Source organism: Staurois parvus, unplaced genomic scaffold (assembly GCF_062004578.1).
Source record: "Staurois parvus isolate SC_StPar_1 unplaced genomic scaffold, SC_StPar_1.0 ptg000082l, whole genome shotgun sequence".
Lineage (NCBI taxonomy): Eukaryota > Metazoa > Chordata > Amphibia > Anura > Ranidae > Staurois > Staurois parvus.
Genome location: NW_028317878.1, coordinates 438808 through 464055, shown reverse-complemented (window position 1 = coordinate 464055; position 25248 = coordinate 438808). Strand labels below are relative to the sequence as shown.

At 41.1% G+C, this 25248-nt stretch overlaps 1 protein-coding gene across 1 annotated transcript in view; it reads left to right on the top strand.

Annotated features, from left to right (window-relative positions):
- Positions 1-25248, top strand: part of WIPF3 (WAS/WASL interacting protein family member 3) — an 89559-nt gene that overhangs the window by 47582 nt on the left and 16729 nt on the right. The window contains exons 3-5 of the mRNA XM_089669876.1: positions 15443-15593; positions 23680-23796; positions 24358-25116. Of these exons, the coding sequence (XP_089526002.1) occupies positions 15443-15593; positions 23680-23796; positions 24358-25116 (1027 nt within the window). The remainder of the gene's footprint in view (positions 1-15442; positions 15594-23679; positions 23797-24357; positions 25117-25248) is intronic.

The following is a 25248-nucleotide window of genomic DNA, read 5'->3' as shown; positions in this document are numbered from 1 at the left end:
TACCTGTCACAGCGGCAGATGCTCGTGGTAACCTCCGCAGCAGTCATCTTCTCAACTAACCAGGGGTAAAGGGCTTCAGATTTCAACTTAACATAACAGCCATCAGCACACAGGTCACTCTGCATTCATAAGTACCATCCCTTGTGCTAAGCAAAAAAAAATCACTAAACCTTAGCTTTAAAGTGGTTCTAAAAGCAAAAGGTAAGAAACCTTCCAATGTGTGGGCCTGCCACCCCCCCTCCCTCCAGACACTTACATGACACCACCCTTGATCAAGTGCTATCCCCACCAGCAGCCCCACTCTCCTCTCTTCCTGCATTCATGGTCTTTACTGAGAGCAGTGGGAGCCATTGGCTCTTACTGCTGTCAGTCAAATCCTGTGAGAAGGGGGCGGGGCTGAGCCACCCTGTAGACACACACAGCTGGGCTTGGGAGCACACCTGTACCAGTACACAGTTTGCTGAGGGGCACACATAGAAGAGGAATAGTGGAGAGCCCTGGCAGGGGACCCCACAAGAAGAGGTTCATTGCAATCTTTTTTATTAAATTTACACTTATGTTGCACTTTAAATATTTTTCATCTCTGACTTGTAACCTATAAGAAGATATGGACATCTGACTTTACATACCAGATGAGCATCTGGCATTTTTAGAAGGGTACCTGGAATGGCAGCTCATTATTTGAGGCAGTGCCAGAGCCAAACACAACCCATGCAAGTAAATTGGGGCATGCCACACTTCAAGTCAATTGCTTGTGATTCCACAAGTCATTTCTACAGGTGGCACAAGCCCAATGGCCTGTAGTAAGGAGAATAATGGGCAGCCACCAAGTTTTTTCTGAGTGCTGTCCATGTCATCAATCAGGGCAGCCAGGCAGATGGTGCAATTTATTGAAATTCACTAGTGGATGCCCTTACCTGGAATTAGAAATGCAGCCTCAGAAAAGGGCAAGTTTCACTGGATGAACACAAGTGTATTACCTTAAAGAGTTAGTTAAGTCTTTAAAAAAAAAATAAAATAAAAAGGTTCCCCTGGAAGTTTTGGAAGTTTTATGTCACAGTGTGCTAGTATGCACAGCATAGTAGTACATTATGACAAACTTACCTGTAAAAGAGATTCCTCCAGCAGTTCGATGTCACTGCTGACACGGCTTTTATCTTCACCCGATCTTCCATCTGTCCTAAAGGGCCCCAGCCATTTGAATGGCCGAGCTGTGATGACATCACTCCAGTTCATGCACACAGTTGCCACATTCACAGCACAGTGCACTAGATTGACGGCACACTCAGTGGCAACGCGTGTGTGCTGGTGGCGTCACCAGCATCAGAAATAGTGAATATCTCCTAAGCAGGACATAGTTACATAGTTAGTCTGGCTGAGAAAAGATAAAAGTCCATCCAGTTCAACCATAGAAAAAAGAAAAAAAAGTTATAATCCTATACCTACAGTTGATCCAAAGGAAGGCAAAAAAAACCCAGCAAAGCATGATCCAATTTGCTCCTGCAAGGGAAAAAAAATCCTTCCTGATCCCCCGAGAGGCAATCGGTTATTCCCTGGATCAACTTTACCTATAAATGTTAGTATCCAGGTATATTCTGTGTATCTAAGAAACAATCCAGGCCTTTTTTAAAGCAATCCACTGAGCTGGCCAGAACCAACTCTTGAGGGAGTCTATTCCACATTATCACAGCTCTTACTGTGAAGAAACCTTTCCGTGTTTGGAGATTAAATTTCTTTTCCTCCAGAAGTAAAGAGTGCCCCCTTGTCCTCTGTGATGACCTCAGGGTGAATAACTCTACACCGAGTTCACTATATGAACCACTGAGGTATTTATACATGTCGATCATTTCCACCCTTAATCTCCTCTTCTCAACAGAGAATACATTCACTTCCTCTAATCTTTCCTCATAGCTGAGCTCCTCCATGCCTCGTATTAGTTTGGTTGCCCTTCTCTGTACTTTCTCCAGTTCCCCAATGTTCTTTTTGTGAATTGGTGCCAAAAACTGAACTGCATATTCCAGATGAGGTCTTACTAATGATTTGTACCGGAGTAATATGATATCTCTCTCTCTGGAGTCTATACCTCTTTTAATACAAGAGAGGATTTTGCTTGCTTTAGAAACCGCAGCTTGGCATTGCATGCCATTATTAAGCTTGTGATCCATCAGAACTCCCAGATCCTTCTCCACCATTGATTCCCCCAGTTGTACTCCCCCCTAGTATGTATGATGCATGCATATTCTTAGCCCCCAAAGGGCATAACCTTACATTTATAAACATTAACCTTCATTTGCCACATAGTTGCCCAATTAAACAGTGCATTGAGGTCGGCTTGTAAGTTGGAGACCTCCTGTCAGGACGTTATCCCACTGCACAGCTTGGTGTCATCTGCAAAGACTAAAATGGGATTTTTAATCCCAGACCCTATATTGTTCATAAATATATTAAAAAGTAAGGGTCCCAACACAGAACCTTGGGGTACACCACGGACAACCCTAGACCATTCAGAGTATGAATCATTAACCACTACTCTCTGAATACGATCTTTTAGTCAGTCTATCCATTTGCATACAGATTTTTCCAAGCCCGTAGACTTTACCTTGCACATTAGCCGTGTGTGGGGAACTGTTGTTGCTGGGGGTTTATTGTTGCTGGCTACAGTTGATCTCCTTTTCTACTATCATTGGCAAATTCCATACAAATTACTGATACTTAGTTCTGTATTCTCTAAAAGGGAGGCACTGGGAGGTGGGTAGGGGGTGGAACCAAGGAACAGTGCTCGGAGGTGGGTAAAGGGGTGGAGACAAGGGTGACTTGGAAAGGGAGAGTTCCTGTACCTATTATCTGAGAAAAAAAAAGCCCTGCCTATAGGTACTTTACGGTATTATAAGCCTACCTGTAGGTACAAGTGACCAAGTGGTGTTTACTATTGCTTTAAAACTTATTTCTTTTCATTCCTTTATCACAGATGCTTAATTCTTCTCTTAAAGCATATATCATATCATTACACTATAACATTGTATAATAGATGTTATGGGAACATAGGTAAAATGCATAATTTAGATTTGTATCTGAACTGATTGTTATCTCAGATGTGGGAAAGCTCATAAGAGTTCCTAGCTAAGCTGTTCTTCTTTTGTTTTGGTTATAGGTCAGCTGTACAGTCTGTTCTTTGTCCCATTTTTGTATGTAAATGTGGTATATTTTGCACTTCGTTAATCTAAAAAAATATTCCTTTAAAGGATAAATTCACCTTTTGAAAAAAATAAATGCACATTTTTTTCAGGTTAAAAAAATGTGCATTTATTTTTTTTTTCTAAGTTGCCTATAAAACATTGCACCCATGATTGGCAGATAATGTGTGCAATGCAAGGTTCAGACTCTAAGGATAGCTGTCTGCTAGGCCAGGCAGTCATCCGTGAATGGGAAGATCAATGAACTACGAGTTCGCTCATCAGCGCCCTCGCAGTTCACTGAGAGCTACAAGCTGTCAGCCACAATGACTGATGGTACTTGTAGTCCATTTATTCACAAAAAACTGTGAATGAACGATGCTGCCATGTGGGTGGAACCCCGCATGACCATGCTGTTTTCAAATTGTGACACCGGGTATGAGGAGAGGATCCCTGGCTGGCGGTGGGAGGTGGGTACATAGGAACATACTACATTCCCACATGGAAGAAAAATATATTTGAAATATATTTTTAAAATATTATTCCCAAATATATTGACATATATTTGAAATGCTACAATTTTGGCCATATTCAATATATTTGAAAATATATTTTTATATATATATATATATATACAGTATGTTGAAATGCGTTTTTATTACAAAAAATCTGAAGAATATTTTTAAAAATACATTTCAAATATACTGTATGTCCTTTAAAAATACAAATCTACATTTATAGAATGCATTTACAAATATATGTAAAAATATACGTTAAAATGACTTTTTTCTATGTAAAAAAATCTGAAGAATATTTTTTAAAGTACATTTCAAATATACTGTAGGTCTTTAAAAATACAAATCTACATTTTTGGAATGCATTTACAAATACATGTAAAAATATGTTAAAATTACTTTTATATGTAAAAAAAATCTGAAGAATATATTTAAAAAATATATATTTTTAAAAATATATTTTTTTTTAAATATATTCTTCAGTTTTTTTTTAACCGGTCCAGAATCTGGAGGGATCCCGACTTTAATGTCAGAATCCACCCAGATGCCTGGACTTCCTCAGACTCTCAGTGAGCCCCTGAGATCCAGCCGCTCCCACCCCCTCCACAGCCCGGTGCTACAGTGAGCACTGGGGGGTAGAGCAGAGAGCCGTAGAATGACAGTCACTGGCTCTCTGTTCAGTGAACAATGAGAAATGAGTGATCAGTGGCCTATGATTGCTCAGTTCTTGATGTAGGGTGGCATCTGATGCAGCATTGGATCGAGCATTTTTTTTTTTTCCCCTGAACTTCTATTCAAGGACTGGTTCACACCAGATGTAGTCTATTTGCATTTCTAGTCTGCATCAAAATTGCATACACATTGTTTTCCATGTATTTCAATTGTCCTTGTTCACAGCAGTGTAGTGTGTTCCAGTGCAGTCAAGAAAAATAGAACAGTAGAACATGCAGCATTTTTTCTGTATGGAACATGGCAAAAAGCATAAAAAATGCACCTATAACGATCATGTCTTGAATTAAGATAAAGAAAAAAAGCAGGGAAAAACACACTAGAACACATCAAAATGTGCATTCAGAAACACATCCAAAATGCAGACATTGTGGTGTGAACCGGCCCTAAGAAGGAATTTTGAACATCCAAAATATGAACAATAGATGTTTCAGTATTACATATATCACACACAAATGGATTAAAGTCCACAAATGTGGGGACCAGGGGCCACTCCCTATGTGGGGACCAGGGGCCACTGAGTAAGTAACACGTGTTACCCGTCTCTGATATAATATACCAGCACTGAAATGTTTTATACTAATGGTAATGAAACAGCTGCTTTCTTTTTATATTCATCTGCAAAGCCTCCAGTAGCATGTACTGTACATTGTACTAATAGACATTTGGCCAATGACTATTAATGTGAGCTGTATACAGACCTATTCTTGTATAAAAGGCAACAGTTAAGCAGCATTAAACACAAAAACAAAAATGTAATATATATCAGCTTATCAAGTCTTAGATGTGATGGCTGCATTAGGTTTCTTTTTTAGACGTTTTTCCGTTATTTTCAGCTGGTCATGTGTCAAGTCTGTCATTTTCCAGCTTCAAACTACTTAACACTGACCAGGGTGCTGCCAATGGTCAGCTGTTGTGTATTTATGTTAATGTTAATTCTTTATCCCAAAAGCAAAAAAAAGACTGTTGCGTTCGCTGCTTAAAAAGTTAGTTGGAGTTTAAATTTTCTTGGATTTCTTGCCACCTTACACACCATTGTTCACTACAAAGTGACGTAATTTATCACTATTCAGTCACTTTATTTCATTGTCAGTACTTTACCACTAGTACCACTTTTATGTATGTATTTGCTCTATTATATGTACATATATGCATATTAATGTTTGAAAGTGACACTATTCTATGGTACCACTGTGTCACTTTATTGCAATCAGCACTTTGTCACTGATTTTTTTGATCTCATTATTATGGTCTGCATATGATTATAACTATTTTAGTGCTACACCCTATTTTTTGTTTGCGTTTTTGAAGGTTTTCTTGGTACCTTTTGGTGTTTTAGCGGCTTTTTGTGATTTCCAGTACTCACTTCTCCCTTTTTGTGCTATATCAGTGGAGTTTGGATTTGATTTGTTAGTCAGGTCCATCTAAGGCCAATTTCACACGGGTGATTACCTGTATACACTGGATTCCAGCAGCAAGAATCAGTGGATGAGAGGTGTATGCGAACAGTGGAGGACACTTAGTCTGTATAAAGTAGACACACACTTGGCAACTCCATTCAGTGAGGGACAGATGAATGACCTCGGATGCAGAAAGATTCGTCCATGCCTGGACACCCATCCCTGACCGCATGTAACGGCTGGTTCTGCGGATACATGCAGACGGTGACAACTCCTGTCATTACTTTGTACAGGCTGTGCGGCCGCCATTGTTCGCATACACCTGTCATCCAGGCTGCAATAATTTAGACAATTCTAGCCGCTGGAATCTGGTGTAAATTCCCATGAATGGGGCCTAATTCTGCTGGTGCATGTAACACTAACCTCTCCCTAGATTGACAGTACTGCTGTCCAAGGACTATGACACTGCTCCAACCAGATTAGAGCCAAAATGAGACAGGAGGTGTATTACTGGACTGACCACCAGGTGAAAGTAAAAGAAAAAATAAATGTAATCCGACCACCATATTTAACGGTTGAAAGCAGTTTTCCAATATTTCAAAATATTACATCTTGTTTTTGGGTTTAATACCAATGTAAACCCAACATTTCATATTCCTGATATGTGCCTGCTGTACCATGTACTTGTATGATAAAGTATCATGTTCTCTTTCTGTTCCTGCCAGTCCCTCTGCTTTTCTATTAAAAATTGACCACTCCAGGCATGAGGGCACAACATGGTCAGTTTTTGCTGACAACCCAGGCTGTGTTCTTCTTTCTTTTTTTTTTTAAGAAGTTTTTGTTTGAGTTTTGACAATATATAATATAATACATATTCTGGATAATTGAATCAGTGTAAACATCCCAATATGCTGTCATAACCAAAAATCATTCACATAATATCGAGACATTGAGAAAATCAAGGTTGATACAATGAACTGTTGTATCGGTCTAGACAAAAGATAAGGAAATATCCAGAAATGAGGAGAGGGTTTAGGGGGACTGGAGATAAGGTGCGGTAAAAAGGTGGGGGTGGGAAGGGGGGGAGAAAAAAAGAAAAAGAAAATAAGGGGGGTATAAAAGGGGAAAAGTTAAGTGAAGAAAGAGCACAGAGAATACCGGGATCTCAGATGACTTATGTTCGGCTGGGTACTTTTAATGATCAGACTTGTGTTGATATGTTTCCCTCCCCCAGCTCTCTAAGCTCCTTATGCAGCTGAGAACTGAGGGAATGTGATCATTTAAAATAAAAAAAGGGGAAAAGGGTATTTATAATATTTTTTTTTATGTATACACAAATGTTTTGCCTTTCATCTCTATTTTAAACTGAATGGGTTGTTCTACAAGGTGAGGGTTTACATATACTTTAATGAATACTAGAAGGATCACATTTATATTGCCTGCATGGCACTAGAGTAGTATTTAGTAGTTGTAGTAGTAGTAGCAGCCTTAGTACAGTATCTGTTGTCAGGATGAAGTAATGCATTATTTATTTCTAGATCTGTTTCCTCATCAGAACTTGAGCCGTGTAATCATACTGTGTAGTACTGTGTCCTCCTACCCTTCTCGGTGACGTTCCATGTCATGCTCCCACACTGTCTCAGTAGAAAGTGCTGGCACAGCCTGTTCCCTGTGCTGACACACATGCAGATGTGAAATCCTCACTATGCCTTTTCTAACTCTACCTGTTAGATGATCCTTTTACATTCTGCAATATTATGACAGGTTGGACAAATACAAGGAGCCCTATAGCCAGTCTTCTGAATTGTTAGAGGTGCTGTGAAGCTTCTTTAAGGCTCCGTTCACACCTATGCAGTTTGCTTTTTGTCTGTTTTAGCAGTTTGTTTTGTTTTTCTACATGCGTGTTTTAGATGTGTTTTTACCGCGTTATGCGTTTTGTTCAGCTCTTTTATTTTTTTTTAAGTGGAATTTTTTAATTTTTTTGGCTGGGCAGAATAAAAATGCAAAACATAGCAAAAACGACCATGCATTTCAACAGATTCTCCATTGAACTCTATTGTAGCAAAAACACTGCTTTTTGCTTTTAAAAAAGTCCCTGACCCTTTCCAAAAACGCAGCAGCTCAAAAAAGCATAGATGTGAACATGTTCCATAGGAAACCATGTTAAATGGACTGTAGTGCTTTTTTCTGCTAAAAGCACTAAAAAATGCATTGGTGTGAACAGAGCCTTATGCACGCCATACATTTTTCAAATTCCCTACGATTTTTCATCCGAAAATCGAAACGTCGTTCGTTCTGTAATCTGATGGTGCCATCAATGATTTCAAAAATCGATAGTTTTTCACGAATTTTCCAGCATGCCCGATAAACGAAATGGGGAGGAACCACAAAAATCGGCTGATGTCATTGCTCCACTAACAGAGCGAAAATTGTCTGATTATTCTTAGGTCCGATTTTTGTACAAAAATCTTTTGGAATTCAAACCATGTATGGCCGGCATTACTGTTAGTGTATGCGCAGTGCTATAAAATGCCTTAATAATGTTAGATTGGATTGACTGGTTTCTGAATTCCTTATTAATTTATCCATCCCTAATATTGAGCTACTAAGGACTAGGACCTGACCAGACCGACTGTCGCAGAACTAGTGTATGCAATATGCAGTCCACCTTGTGTACCAACACACACATCAGAGTTCCATGAAGCACCTCTCCTTAGCTGATGGGACCAGGGGCGGACTGACCATTTGGAAACTCTGGCACTGCCCAAGGGCCCGGTGTCAGTAGGAGGGCCCCATGAGATGCCCCTGGTACCTTTTTCATAGGCTTTTTTGAGTTTGGGCAAGGACACAGGGGCCCCATGATCTCCTATTGCCCGGGGGCCCCATGAGTTGTCAGTCCGCCCCTGGGTGGGACTAAAGTGGAGTGCACACTATGAGAACATCGGAAGAAAAATTCCATGCAAGGTACTATCGTTTGATTTCCATGTAGTGTGTACACAACTTTCTACATTTGATTCACTTTCCAAACAAAAATTTCCAAAGGGACAAACTCCAAAATTTTTCTCGCATGTGAGAAGAACTAACAATTTTTGTTTAATGTGTAAAGTTTTCACACAAGAAAAATTAGATACAAAAGACTGCGCATGATTAGAAACAATAAAGAACAATAAAGCCATTGGCATATGAGAATTTTCATACAATTAGTACCATCTACGGTTTCGACCTACTGTGAAACATCGAAAGAAAACTGGGTGATCATTCGTCCAATTTTTTTTAGTGTGTACTGGCTATTAAAGTGGTAGTAAACTCATTTTTGTGATTTTTACCTACAGCTAAGCTTTATTATAAATGAATATCTCCTAAACGTGTACCGTGCCATTCCTTCAGAGCTTTGTGCCATGCCTGGGGCTCCCATGCACATGCTCCCATGGAGTGACTCCATCAATGCTCTGACAGTCAGACAGCCGGAGCCTGCGAACCCGGAAGGAAGACTGGGTAAAGATGGAAGCCATGTCAGCGGTGGCAGCATGCTGCTGGAAGGCTTTGTTTTAACCTCCCTGGCGGTATTCCCGAGTGTAGCTCGGGGTTAACTTTCAGTACCAAAAGCGGTAACCCTGAGCTACACTCGAGAATACACTGTAGCGTTGCTCAGGGATTCCCTCCAGCACTTACCTTATCCTATGCTCCCACGATGTCCCCCCTGCAGCGTCCCCGGCAATGTCCTCTGGCTAATGCCGGCATCCGTCTTCCGAGTTCCGTTCCCTATGAGCGTCGGGACATATGGGACGTACAGGGATGGAACCGGCGGGAAATTAAAAAAATTTCAAAGTGACATTCACTCAATACACTAAAATCTCATAGTATAACTTTACTGTATCAAACCATTTCACATACATTTTGTCCCGAGTGCTTTGTCCTGTGCCCTGCTGCATTTTTACTGTTCTTTCTGCCTGGAAACTAAGAAATGTCCATGGCGTCCAAGAAGCGTCCCTTTAGGTCAAAAGCGGTTTTAGACCAGCTAGAGAACAGCGATGGTAAATTAGAACCACTTGCAGAATTGAGTGATAATGATTCATGGGGAAATTTGTCATCATACACTGAAAACGATTTTGCGACTAATCTCAGTGATGTGAGAAGTTGGAGCTATATTTCAAATTTTAGTGTTTTTGGTTTGATTACATTATTGAATTACATTTATTATTATTTTTATGATTATTTATTATATGCAATGCATACTAGCACAATATGATATTGCCTTGCAATGGGAAAAGTTTTTTAAGTTTTACTACCGCTTTAAGCTGGCCGTACACTGTGCTAATTTCGCTTTGTGAGTGGCGCTGTCAACACCCTCCTGCTTGGCACCATCCCATCAGGCAGAAAATTGTTGGCCGAATCCATATACAGCTGCCATTCAGATATTCTGAAATCCTCCATCATGGGCTGTTAAGATACAATAGCTGACCTTGCAGATTTGTCCATTCATGTTGTATAGAGTGAATAAATGAATGGCCAGCCTTAGGCTGGACGTAGATGTTTTTTTTTTCTTTTCATTCAAGCAGCAGGCTAAATACAAAAAACAGATTCCACCATCTACACAAACAAGGTGGATGAGAGAATCTGGTGCCCCTTCCCTGCTCAGACATTGTTTTCTGACAGCAGGACTTGGTGCTGTCAGAACACACTGATCAGTTTTCCAGCTTCTCTTTTTGACAGAAGTCAATGTAACGATCGACTTTTGTTGAATAGCGATGGCCATGCACTGATTGAATTTCAGCTGGTCCCTGCTGTACCGGTTGGATTTTGATCTGTCTATGGCCAGTTTAAGAAAATGATTAGTCGTGCAACCGAATAAACAGCAGGCTGACAACACTAACACAGTGGCTAAATGGTTAGCACTTCTGTCGGGCAGTACTAGAGTCATTGACTTGAATCCCAACCATGGCACCACCTGCCTGGAGTTTGCATGTTCTCCCTGTGCCTGCGTGGGTTTCCTCCCACACGCCAGAGACTCGCTGGTAGATAAATTGGCTCCTGTCCAACTTGGCCTTAGTATGTCTATGTATGTGAGTTAGGGACCTTAGATTGTATGCCCCTTGAGGGTTAGGGACTGATGTGAATGTAATATATGTATGTAAAGCGCTGCGTACATTGATGGCGCTGTAGAAGTAATTGGAAGGCAATAATCTTGCATTGTCAGCCTACAGAATGAAGTTCTGTTATTGCAGGATCTTAAGTAAGAAACTTATCAAGATTCAGTACAAATTATTTTCTTGAGAAAACTGTATAGAGTAAGACAGCGTTTCTGAACCTTTTCAGTGCAGAGGAACCCTTGAAATAACTTTCCGGTCTCAGGAAACCCCTGCTAATGTTACTATATCTGCAACTCCTGATACATTAGTGTGATGGCCATTGGAAAGAATGCTCCTTGCACTTGTGGTCATTGTTAACAATTACCCCCTTACAGATAGCTAAAAAGATCAATGGTGTCAGTGGGAACATATTTGAGAGGTAGAAATTGCTCATTGCTCAAGGAACCCCTAGAAATCTCTGGAGGAATCCTGGTTGAGAATCCCTGGCACAAGGCATAGTGCCAAACATACTGAAAAATAGATTTGAAATGTTAATAAACCCACAGCAGTAAAGTCAGTCTGTATATGCAGTAAAGCATGCTTGTTATACTCACAGTGGAACGTAAGCGGTTAATCCTCTGCATTGTGTAAAAAGGCTGTTTGATCCTTTCTTCTCTGTTCCTCCCCTTTTTCAAGCGACCACCTCTTATCTCCAGACTGAACTATAGGCATGCACATGCTCAGTTTGGTGTGTATTGTGTATAGTGCATGTGATTAGCACAGGGCCAGTCAGCACTGTCCTGACAGAGGTCAGGGGATTTGCGTCCTTCTAGAGCAGAAAGAAAACTGCTCTTACAAGCTTTAGCTAGTGCTGGGCTGGACACTGATAGAAGTCACAAGACTGCTCTAACTACTGATGAGAAAAGGTATTTAGCAATTTATATTCACTAAAATAATTGCATTTCCATGTTGTGTGTACTGTGGGAGACCAGATATAGTGAATGCAGGGTCCTGGGTTTAGTAACACTTTAAAGTGTACATACACTTCTGACACGTCCCCTTATTAGTTTTGGATGTATTGGTCTACAACAAATGTTACCATTTACTGCAATGAGCAAATGCAATGTGGTTTGCATGGTAAATGCCTATATGTTGGTGGCACAGGTAGGCCAATAGATGCATATATGCACAGATGTGGCCCTTGTACAATCACATCTTCCATCCCAGCCAATTTGAATCTATTTACTGTGGATCTCAAATAACAATAGTGGGCTAATTATTGGCAGAGTAATCCTGTAACAGTGAAACTTTCAAGCATTTCTGTTGTGCTAAATTATTATTCAAATTTTATTATTAGTAGTCCAGCTGCCAATAAATGTCATCTTTGTTTTGAATTTGTTGGGGGCTGGAGACATGACAGTTTGAGATTTGGTTTTTAATTGTTGAAATACACTGCTCAAAAAATTAAAGGAACACTTTGAAAACACATCCGATCCCAATGGGGAAAAATCTCATGCTGGATATCTATACTGATATGGACTGGGTAATGTGTTGGGAACATAAGGATGCCCCATCATTTGATGGAAATGAAAATTATCAACCTACAGAGGACTGAATTCAAAGACACCCTGAAAATCAAAGTGAAAAAATGATGCAGTAGGCTAGTTCATTTTGCTGAAATTTGATTGCAGCCACTCAAAATGGTCCTCAGTAGTTTGTACGGCCCCCACGTGCTTGTATGCATGCCTGAGAATGTCGGGGCATGCTCCTAATGAGACGATGGATGGTGTCCTGGGGTATTTCCTCCCAGATCTGGACCAGGGCATCACTGAGCTCCTGGACAATCTGAGGTGCAACCTGGCATCGTCGGATGGACCATAACATGATATCCCAGTGGTGTTCTATTGGATTTAGGTCGGGCGAGCGTGGGGGCCATTCAACGGTATCAATTCCTTCATCCTCCAGGAACTGTCTGCATACTCTCACCACATGAAGCCGGGCCTTGTTGTGCACCAAGAGGAACCCAGGACCCACTGTACCAGTATAGGGTCTGACAATGGGTCCAAGCATTTCATCCCGATACCTAATGGCAGTCAGGGTGCCACTGTCTAGCATGTAGAGGTCTGTGCGTCCCTCCATGGATATGCCTCCTTAGACCATCACTGACCCACCACCAAAACGGTCATGCTGAATGATGTTACAGGCAGCATAACATTCTCCATGGCATCTCCAGACCCTTTCATGTCTGTCACGTGCTCAGGGTGAACCTGCTCTCATCTGTAAAAGCAACAAGGCGCCAGTGGCGGACCTGTCAATTCTGGTGTTTAATGGCAAATGCCAATCGAGCTCTACGGTGCAGGGCAGTGAGCACAGGGCCCACTAGAGGAGGTCGGGCCCTCAGGCCACCATCATGAAGTCTGTTTCTGATTGTTTGGTCAGAGACATTCATACAAGTGGCCTGCTATAGGTCATTTTGTAGGGCTCTGGCAGTGCTCATTCTGTTCCTCCTTGCACAAAGGAGTAGATACTGGTCCTGCTGATGGGTTAAGGACCTTCTACGGTCCTGTCCAACTCTCCTAGAGTAACTACCTATCTCCTGGAATCTCCTCCATGCTCTTGAGAGACGCAGCAAACCTTCTGGCAATGTCACGTATTGATGTGCCATCCTGGAGGAGTTGAACTGCCGGTGCAACCTCTGTAGGGTCCCGGTATTGCATCATGCTACCAGTAGTGACACTGACCCTAGACAAATGCAAAACTAGTAAAAAAACAAGATGAGTAGGGAAAAAAATGTCAGTGGCCTGCACCTGTAAAATCATTCCCGTTTTTGGGGTCGTCTCATTGTTGTCCATCTAGTGCACCTGTTGTTAATTTCAATAACACCAAAGCAGCTGAAACTGATTAACAACCCCCTCTGCTACTTAACTGGCCAGATCAATATCCCTGGAGGTTAACTGACTTGATGCTATACTCTGATTAAAAAGTGTTCCTTTAATTTTTTCGAGCAGTGTATATTGGAATATACTTATGTTGTTAGTATGGCCACAAAGTAAATACAAAGCGGTTTTATTAAGTATATACCTACTATTAAAGGAGTTAAATGTTTAAAGCAATATTTAGCTTAATTGCTCCACCATAAAAACCATGTATAAGTCTTTAATATATGTCAGATACATTCTTGAGAACTCATAAAAGATCTAGCCTGCATTAGGAGCTGTCTTTTATAGTTTGCAGTAGAACATTGACTAACACTGCCATCTATTGGATGAAGAATGTCATTTTTCAAGATTATTTTCATTTTCATCCGTTGATGGACACAGCAAATCTTTTACATTGTTGTCACCTACAAGAGGATTTGACACTGGCAAACGAAAAACTGTAGGTCAATCCAGGATAACCCCACTTACTACCAGCATGCTTAAAGAAGAACTTTGGATAGGCAAAAAAAATCACCCATTAGTACAGCCACCTACACAAAACACTAAACAGTTAATAACATTTTGAAAATTATTATTATACAGGATTTATATAGCGCCAACAGTTTGCTCAGCGCTTTACAATATAACGGGAGACAATACAGCCACAATACAGTTCAATACAAGAGGGATAGGAGGGCCCTGCTCCTCAGAGCTTACAATCTAAGAGATCCTTACCATTTAGGAGAAAAGTCTAATTGAATTTTCATGACCACCATTATTTCCCATTTCTGCTGTTTTTTTTTACCAGAGGCAGGTTTAGTGCAGTGCTGACACCATTCACTTGGTTGAGTGCTGCACGCTTTGCACTCTTTCCCACCATGAAACATTAAGGAACCATGTCCCCACTGCTGCTCCTGCTTGCAAGGAGCCACATGGAAATTCAGTCTTTGATCTCTTTCTGATGCCCACCTACAGTACCTTTGGTCACCTTTGGCAAATCCAGCCCTCCCTTGCTATCATCTCTTTGGGTTTCATAAGTACCTTGGGCCATGATTTGTATCGTGAGCCTATATATTTCCTTACTGCTATGCAGTATTCTAGATTCCAGATATAGGGGGGATATTCCCGCTGTACCAGATGCCCCAAGCTCATATTCTACTGCTTGCAGCACACCTACTCATGGTGCCAATGTCTGCACCCTGCAGTCATGTTGCCCTCTGCCACTAAGGTCTATCCTATCATTAGATTCCTCTTTTGCCATGTCACTTATAGCCTGAATCACCCAATTGTTTGCTGACTGATTGTAGAGGCCACAATTGCGCTCCCCAACCTCTCCTGAAGTCCTTATATCTGATCCAGTCCTCAACTTACAATCTTACCCTTGAGGAGTCTCAGGCTACTGGTATTACTTTGTGTGTTAGTTATGTCTTTTTTCTATTCTTATTTGTGCTAAGAATAATGCAGACAGCACATGTGTTAAAAAATACGCAAATATATGATGATATGTATTTTTTTTTTAACATTCGCACTCTTAAATTTCAAAAATACTCTTCAACCTCATTTTCTTTAACTGCAATCCATTATAAAGCTGGGACTATTTTTTTAAATGAAATGTATGTGTTCTGTTTTATTTAAAAGGGTCGTTCAGGAGCTCCAAAGGCAGGAGCACCAAAGGCAGGAGCATCTCTAGAGTCAGGAGGCAGGAATGCATTACTGGCAGACATTCACAAGGGAGCGCGGTTAAAAAAAGTTACAGAAGTCAACGATCGAAGTGCTCCAGTGATTGACGGTAAGAGCGGCTCCAGTTTACTAAATGTATATTTTCTTTATTTCTTTTTCAACCACTGATATTTATTAATATAAATAAAGCAATGTTGTTCTGCAAACAAATAAATGAGCAGAAAGCATAAATGAAGGTGTATAGAGTGTAGTATACACTAAATATTAACCATTTGCCCTCCTGAGGATTTACCCCCTTTCCTGACCAGGCCATTTTTTTGCGTTACGGTGCTGCGTTAGTTTAACTGACAATTGTGCGGTCATGCAACGCTGCACCCAAATGAAATTTACGTCCTTTTTTCCCCACGAATTGAGCTTTCTTTCGGTGGTATTTGATCGCCTGTCCATTTTTTATTTTTTGCGCTATAAGCAAAAAAAGACCGACAATTTTGAGAAAAAAACAATACTTTGGACTTTTTGCTATTAAATATGTCCAGTAAAAAAATCAAATATCGTCATAAATTTAGGACAAAATGTATTCTGCTCCATGTCATTGCTAAAAAGAAATCCCAATACATGTAAATTAATTGGTTTATGTGAAAGTTATAGCCTTTACAAATGGCAGTATAGATACTGGGATTTTTTTTTTCTTACTAGTAATGGCGGTGATCAGCGACTTTTAGCAGGACTGCGGCTGACATTCTGAAACTGGGGGGGAACTAACTTGGTGTCACTGACATCCCCAGTGACACCAATACAGTAATCAGTGCTAAAAAACAGCACTGACACTGTATTAATGACACTGGGCAGGAAGTGGTTAATGTGAGGGGCGATCAAAGGGTTAATGGTGTGCTGGGAGTGTTTTGCTAGGGGGCGGGGGGGGGGGTGCTTCACTGTAAGCACACTGCTCAGGATGGCTGTGTGTGCATAGCCATCCCGAGCAGTGTGCCCAAGCTGACAGGGAGGAAGACTGTTTGTAAACAAAACAGTCTTCCTCATCGTTGGTGACTGTCGGGAATCACAGGGCGCCGACGAGTAATCACCATCCGGGACCTGGTGCTTGACATCCTCTCGCTCCCTACCTGGGAATGCAAACTCACATATATATACGTGATTTTGCGCACCCGTGCCACCCTGTAGCAGTATATCTGCTGTACAGCGGCGGGGAACTGGTTACAGGACCATGTCCATAAACCAATCATTAGTCTTGTAGAAATGGTCAAACATCTAAAACAGCATCAAGCCAGATATGGTATCTGGTCCCTTTAAGAGGGGGGGGGGTTGTTGGACATCTGAGATAATTGCCCTTAATGAAGGAGAAAAAAGGACACTCCAATGGTGCAGTATGTACTACCAAGGGTATCTTTATTATGTTAAAAAGTATTGCACTCACATGTAAATATAAGTACAAATGCCATAAATCATGTAAGAAACATTACCAGATAAGCTGCACTTCCAGGTAGTGTTAGACACAGGTCACGTCTGCCCACAGCCATGCCCTTACGTGTTGCATCATGCCCACTTGACTTCATCAAAGGGATGATGATCCCTCTGATGAAGTCACGTGGGCGTGATGTATCACCTCTCTTAAAGGGATCGGATCCCATATCTGGCTTGATGCTGTTTTAAAATACAAAGATGTTTGACCATTTCTACGAGGCTAATGATCGGGAGAGTGAAGGAATCCTTACTGATGTGACATTATTAAGTGCAATTTGATTTCTCTGAGGTGAGAGTTCTGTGAGCACTGAGGTGACACCACCTGCATGGTTCTAGCACTTATCTAATGGTGTGGGTTTTGAGCACATGAAGAAGCAGATGAGCTGTGAAGAGTTGGATTGTTCACAATATCACTGATTATTTCACTTAATATGGACTTGGTTTATGAACATTCATTTAAATATTTAGTGTATACTACACTCTATAAACCTTCATATATGCTTTCTGTTCATTTATTAGTTTGCAGCGCAGCATTGTTTTGTTCATATTTATCGTTTAGTTGTGGGAACACAATTTAATGCTAGGAGCAGCTCCATTTCACTATTAGTCTTCACTCTTTCTTTTTGTAAATTCACTGGGTAGCGCAGGAGATTTTTTTAAATTTTATTTAGCACTGATATCTATTGCTGTCTGTTAAAGCAATGCTCCCAATCTCCTACTTGGCCACAATACACATTGAAGGTTTTATTATATTATGGTTTACTTTTAGGACAAATTTTACAGAACAGCTAGGCAGATGTCCTACTTTGATATCAAATTTATTGTGTTTTTTTATGAAGACTAATAGAAACTGTCTCTTCTAATTGTAACCCATGGCGCTGATGTAAGATTAAATGGAGGAAGGAAACTCTATTACGTTGTGTGCAGCATAAGAGCAGTCAGGGAGTGTGGTGGATGCCACTCTAATTAAAGTGTTACTAAACCCAGGACCCTGCATTCAGTATATCTGGTCTCCCACAATATGCAGAACATGGAAATGCAATTATTTTAGTAAATATAAACTGCTAAATACCTTTTCTCATCAGCAGTTAGAGCAGTCTAGTGACTTCAGAAGAGCACTGGTTAAAGCTTGTAGGAGGAGTTTTCTTTCTGCTCTAGGAGATTGTGAAACCTCTGACGCTCCTTCTGGACAGTGCTGATTGGCCCTGTGCTGATCACACACAGCGTCCCAAGCAAACAAAACCTCTCTAGCAATACACACCAAACTGAGCATGTAACCACGGGTTCAGCCTGCACCAGGTGGTCATTTTAACAAAAGGAGGGGCAGAGAAGTCAGGATCAAACAGCCTTTTTACACAGTGCAGAGGATTAACCCCTTAGGTTCCACAGTGAGTATAACAAGCATGCTTTACTGCATATACAGGCTGATTTTACTGTTGTGCATTTAGTAACACTTTAATTTGTTTTGATTATATTATAGCGTTATGTTTATATGGCACTGAGGTAGACTTGGACATATAACATAAAATACTTGCTGCTTTCAAACCTAAAATCTGATTTTGCCAGACAACAATGTCACATAGATATCTGTAGTTATAGTTTTTAAAATGGACCTTTCAGTACTTTTACCAGCCTGGATTAATAAACTCCTGAACTCAATATACAGTAACATTATGTTTTCAAACTCTACCTGTTATCATTAAAAAGCTGTCTTTAAATGCCAGACAAGTGAGTTTTCCTATGTCACCAGCCTGCTGCAGGCAGAGGAAAGTATTTCCTCGGTCTCTTTCCTGCAGTGATCGGACTACATTGTAACTTTGATGCAGATTAGCCCCCTGATGCAGCCCTTGCGACTTGCTTCAGACATTTGTGATCACAGCCAAGATATGTACAGGCACCAGGATTTACAGGTTTGTGCCATTCTTGGGTCAGCATCTTAGCCCAGGAAGTTGATATTGACCCTGGGTAATGCCTGAACACAGATGGCTCCAGCATTCAGGAAAGAAAAGCAAATGAAGGCATTATCAGGAGGAGTAAACCCAGACCTTCCAACAGTCCGACATTGTGTGGGACTGTCTTCCATTTTTTTTTATTCTTTCTTGAAGGTTTTTTATCAAAGTACAGAGTACAAAATAGAAGAAAACAACATAGACACAATGTCCGAGTTAGAGAGTATTCGGTTAAAGCTGTAATAAACTCCCATTTTCATCTTGTACCTACAGGAGAGGCTATAAATAAGGGTTACCTATAGGTACAGTTAATATCTCCTAAATGTGCACATGTGTAGCAGCCGGGGATGTTCATTGTGCTCTACATGGACAGCATGCCATCCATTGAAAGAGCTGTGCCGCTACCATGACCCCTGCATACATGTGTGGGAGTGACATCACCGCAGCTTGGTCATCCAGACAGCCAGAGCCCGCAAACCCAAAATGAAGACCGGGTAAAGATGGTATCCCTGTCAGCGGTGAGAGGATGCTGCTGGAGAGATACGTTTTTTTAAGGTAAATTGGTCATAATTTTCTAGTATCCATTGCATACTAGCTCATTATGATGCAAGCCTGCAGGGGGACCAGTATACTACCGCTTTAAAGTGTAAAATCAACAAAAAAGTTACAAAAATTAAAAAATAACCTAGCTAGAATAATCAAACCTGAGCTGGGTAGCAGATATGTAGCCAAACAGAAACAACAAAATAGTGATGGTCTAGTCTGTCTGACACCACCTTTTCAGTACCTGGAAACAGGGGAGGATTCATCTGGCATACTTCCTATTGTGGGAATTTACAAGGTCCAGTTACTGCGGTGTCGGGGGAAGAAGAAGTAGGAGGAGGTGTAGGGGGAAGCGGTAGGAGCTGGAAATAGAGAAAGAGAAAAAAGTGGGTGGGGCAGACATCCTAAGATTTGCCTCTGGCATCTACCAGGAGATGGCGGTCAGCAACACCATTCCCCCCAGGTGCAGGGGTAAAGCCAGTCCCTGAAGGCACCACCAAGCCTGACATACAGGATACTTACACTAAGGATGTCGAAGAGTGGTGTCTTGGAAATTCGCTTTTAACGAATTTCTCCTTACCGTGAGTACTCGTAGTTGGATGCGCAGAAATCCCCCATAAAGCTGTGCGAATCTCGCTTACCACGACTGCAACTAAACTACACGATTCCTGCGCCCCCAAGTGGGTTAGCTTCTGTTGAGATGTGGGGAATTGGAGCTCCGTTACCCAGGAATGATCACACGACACTCTCAGGTTGCTGTTGGAATTCACATAGAGGACGTTTTCATTCTCCGCCTCTGGTTTCAGGGTCAATCCCCTCCCACAGAACAATGCAATGGGGAGTGCCTATACACAGGATGTACATTCCGATTGGAGCATAGCCTTTCCTTTTATCTATCACTGGTCCTCCCCCATGAGCCCTCTGAGGTCAGCAGGCTTCCTCCCCTCCCCCCATGAGCCCTCTATGGAGAGCATACTTCCTGTCCTAGCTCCTAGTGGTCTGTAAATTCTCTGTACAAGCATCCCTTAGGTTAAACAGTGTCTGTATCTGGATGGGCCCGATACGATCTTTATTAAAACACATCCATCCAGATACAGTTTCAGGTTGGTAATGGCTTGTAAGATATGCATAAGCCTACACGCGGAGTTCGTACTGCTTGGCGCCTGGCGGCACGGAGTCCATGTGGTACTATGCTGCTGATATGTGGATACAGACCCGCGGCCTACCGCCGGCGGCATTCGCATCGAATGCCGTGGTGGTATACACGCCGGTCTATAAGCGCAGATCTGCCATCTCATCCATTACTGAGTACTGTAATACATACATTGTACATGCGCATGGCCCAATTGCAGCCTTCAGAGCTTTAATTAAGTCACACGAGAGACATATGAATAACACTCATATATGACACATTTAAAGTTCAACCAACAATACAAAATTTTCATGACAGTGGGTAGTCCACTTAGCAAGCCAAATCTTTCAAATATCTAGAGGAGAAGCTGTAGTCTGTTAAAAAGAACCAGTTTTTGTTAAATTATTCTTCACAGTGGTTGGCAGAGGCTAGACTGTCCTCCATACGATGTATTTCCTCAATCTTTCTGTAGCCAAACACCCATTGCAGGAGGTTTGGTTTGTTTCCCGTAGGGAATGCAGGCCTAAGCAGCGCTTAGCAACTGGATTGTGAGCAATCATTTATAGCGCTTGCACAACAAGGGGGTGCAGTGCAGCATATACAGTTAGGTGCTATATATATTTGGACACAGGCACAATTTTAGTTTTTTTCCAGGTATTTTCCAAAACATATTCAAGCTATAGTTATATAATGCATATGGGCTGAAAGTGCATACTCTCAGGTTTCATTTGAGGGTAAATACATCCAAATTGGAGGAAGGGTTTAGGAATTACAGCTCTTAAGAGTAGCCATCCCCCCTTTTTCAAGGAACCAAAAGTAATTGGACAGTTAAATCAAAAGCTGTTTCATGGCCAGGTGTGGGCTACGCCTTCATTACTTCTTCATCAATTAAGCAGGTAAAAGGTCTGGAGTTGATTCTAAGTGTGGTATTTGCATTTGGAATCTATTGCTGTGAACCTACATCATGCGTTCAAAAGAGCTGTCCATGCAAGTGAAACAGGTCATTGTACGGCTTTAAAAACTAAACAAATCCATCAGAGAGATAGCAGCAACATTAGGAGTGGCCAAATCAACAGTTTGGTACATTCTGAGGAAAGAAGAACGCACTGGTGAGCTCAGCAACATAAAAAGGCATGGACATCCATGGAAAACAACAGAGGTGGATGATCGCAGGATCCTCTCTATGGTAAAGAAAAACCCATTTACAACATCCGGACAAGTAAAGGACATTCTCCAGGAGGTGGGTGTATCATTGTCAAAGTCTACAATCAAGATAAGACTTCACAAGAGCAAATACAGAGGGTTCACCACAAGGTGCAAACCATTCATAAGCCTGAAGGATAGAAAAGCCAGATTAGACTTTGCCAAAAAACATAAAAAAAAACCAGACCAGTTCTGGAAAAGCATTCTTTGGATGGATGAAACTAAGATTAATCTGTACCAGAATGACGGGAAGAAAAAAGTGTGGAGAAGGCTTGGAACAGCTCATGATCCAAAGCACACAACGTCATCTGTAAAACATGGTGGAGGCAGTATGATGGCATGGGCATGCATGGCTTACAGTGACACTGGGTCATTGGTGTTTATGTGAAAGAAGACAGAAGCAGCCGGATGAATTCTGCAGTGTTTAGTGATATACTGTCAGCCCAGATTCAGCCAAATGCAGCAAAATTGATTGGACGGTGCTTCACAGTACACATGGACAATGATCCAAAACACACTGCAAAAGCAACCCAGGAGCTTTTGAAGGAAAAGAAGTGGAATATTCTGCAATGGCCGAGTCAATCACCCAATCTCAACCCAATTGAGCATGCATTTCACTTGCTGAAGGCAAAACTAATGGCAAAAATACCCACAACTGAAGACAGCTGCAGTTAGAGCCTGGCAAAGCATCAGAAAGGAGGAAACCCAGTCTTTGGGAATGTCCATGGGTTTCAGACTTCAGGCAGTCATTGCTAGTAAAGGATTCTCAACAAAATATTAAAAATTAACATTTTATTTATGATTATATTCAATTGTCCAATTACTTTTGGTCCCTTGAAAAAGGGGGGGTGGCTACTCTTAAGAGCTGTAATTCCTAAACACTTCCTCCAATTTGGATGTACATACCCTCAAATTAAACCTGAGTTTTGATAAATACCTGTAAGCTTGAACCTATCTTCCATGTTGACCCTGCTCCTTCTGTCACCTTTGCAGGGGCAAAATCCCACAAAGGCTTTCCCCATATACTCTGCACACAATTCAAGTAATTTATATGCAAATTGCTGCTGGGTTTACATATGAATGACCCAGTGTGTGAATAGTCTGACTGGGGGATTTTCATATGGATGAGCTTTACTGTAACTCCCCCTGCAGTACATTCATATGACAAGCTGAAAGCAGCTCTTCCTCTGTTCCACCTTTGTTTTGGGGCAGGTCTTTCCTGGTGGGGAGAAGGGATTCTGTACTGGTTCGGAAAGAGGGGGTCTGTACTAGTACGGGATTCTGTGCTGGCCCCTTTGTCAAGTTCAAAAGTTGTAAGGTAGCTCTTATCCTGGTGTGTATTATTTTTTTTCTGTTTCTTGTCAAATGTTTAAAAATTTCTAACATGCTTAACCAACGTTCAAGCGAGATTTTGTATTTTCTCCATAGCTTTTGCTATTCTGTCTTATTTGAACTCTGTGATGTTTCTTCATGTATGTGAACAGTATTATTTTTATGTTTCATTGTAAAGATTATGTTTTAAAAAAAAATTAAAATAAAGAATGTTTTAAAAAAAAAAAGTTGGAAGATACGTAAACCTGTAAACTTACATAGTTCTTGGCATGCATGCACTCAACATGAAAAAATATATCAATGCCAAGTGCACTTTAGCTTGCTGATAACATAATTTTGATTTGGTCTTGAGCTTGTTAAATAAATAGCACCAATACTGAGCTCGCTGAATGTTTTTTAATGTGTAAAGTTACAATCTATAAGAACATGCAGATATTAATGTAGTCCGTAAATTTGTAAACCATCTTGTATTTAGTTTTTAAATGTGTTGAATATGTAAAAACAAATTTGGGAAATGTAGAATAATCATTAAACTCATCCCTTCTGTTTTTGCTTAGGAGCAAAAAAAAATGCTGGTACGGGAAATGGTAGGAGTGCAATGGCACCCCCTAGTGGTGGTCTTTTTGCTGGAGGATTTCCAGTGCTTAAATCTCCTGGTCAGAGAGATTCAGCAGGTAAGAAATGGCAGATGTGGCTGTTTTTTTAAATAGTTTCCTATTTCTGTTTTCTAGACATAGCATCTAAAAATGTATGTAAACATTAGTCACATACTTAAAGTGCAACTCTGCATTTATGAATAAATTGTCAAGGATATGTATTTGCTGTTTTTGTGATGCTCTGATTTCATGCAAGCTTAACAAAAGCTTTAAAAAGCTTGTGGATGACGGTATGCTAGTTTACATATTGTTTGTTTTGTGAATGCTTTGTAATTGGTTTAGCTATCTTTAATAGATACACTGGCATGAAATCTCTGTTCTCTGAATAAATGAACTACTAAAGACATTTAGAGATGTCATGAACAGAACTTAAATTGTTTGATTTTGTATTTATATCATGTGTCTACTTTCTGTTGTTCATCTGTTCTCTCTTTAAAACCTGCACTGTTGTATCTTTTGAAACCCCACCTTCACTTTATTGGTATGTTCTGTTTATTCATTTCACTCTAGATTGTCAGCGTAGATTGTGATTTGGAATTTATATGTAAATAATTATGAGTTTATTTATTCTAAACACAGGAAACAAAAATGCGCCTCAGCTTCCAGGAGTAAAATCAAGTGTTCCAAAGCAACATGATCAACCTCCAAGTACTGCAAAACTTGATCTACCCAAGCGTCCACCTGCTTCTGCCCCAGCTACTATAGCAGCTAGGCCTCCACCACCAAGACCAACAATTCTTGGTCATTCTCCGCCAGCACCACCTCAAGTTCCACCTTCAAGCAACAAACCTCAGCTGGTGATGCCAGCTTCACAAGCATCCCCAAATCCTAGTTCATCATTCAAAGAATCTTCAAAAACCACTATAGAGTTTAGTGCTCCACCACCCCCACCTCCACCATTGTATACACATGACAGGTCTTCCAGAACTCAAAGACCTAATTCCCAGTCTTTCCCACCTCCTCCACCTCCTCCTCTTCATCCTCCTCCTCCACCAACGGGATATGCTGGCAGGAGAAGCCCGTCCCCTTCACCACCTGATGTCAGAGATATTGCACCACCTCCACCACCAGCACGTCCACCTTCCTCACACATCAGGATAGAAGACAACTCTTTTCCTATGCCACCTGATACTAGTGATCTCCCACCACCTCCACCTCCTCCTTTTCACCCAATGTCAGCATCATCGAGGCGAAGGCTATCTGAGCCATTGCCACCACCACCACCATCAACTTTTAATGCTGGCCAAAATAATGTTCCTGCTCGACCACCAAAAGGTCCTCCAGGTAGACCTTCTGTTCCTCCTGTACCTGGGCATGGTAGACCTCTAAAACCTGCAGGTAATACACATTTGTTGGTTTGTAAAACTTTGGGGATGGCTTTCCTTACTTTTTTTAAGGGCAAACTTTTATTGCTTCAGGGGGGCAAGTGTTTTCTATTTGCTGATCCACACAACTGTGTCATGCTGAAGA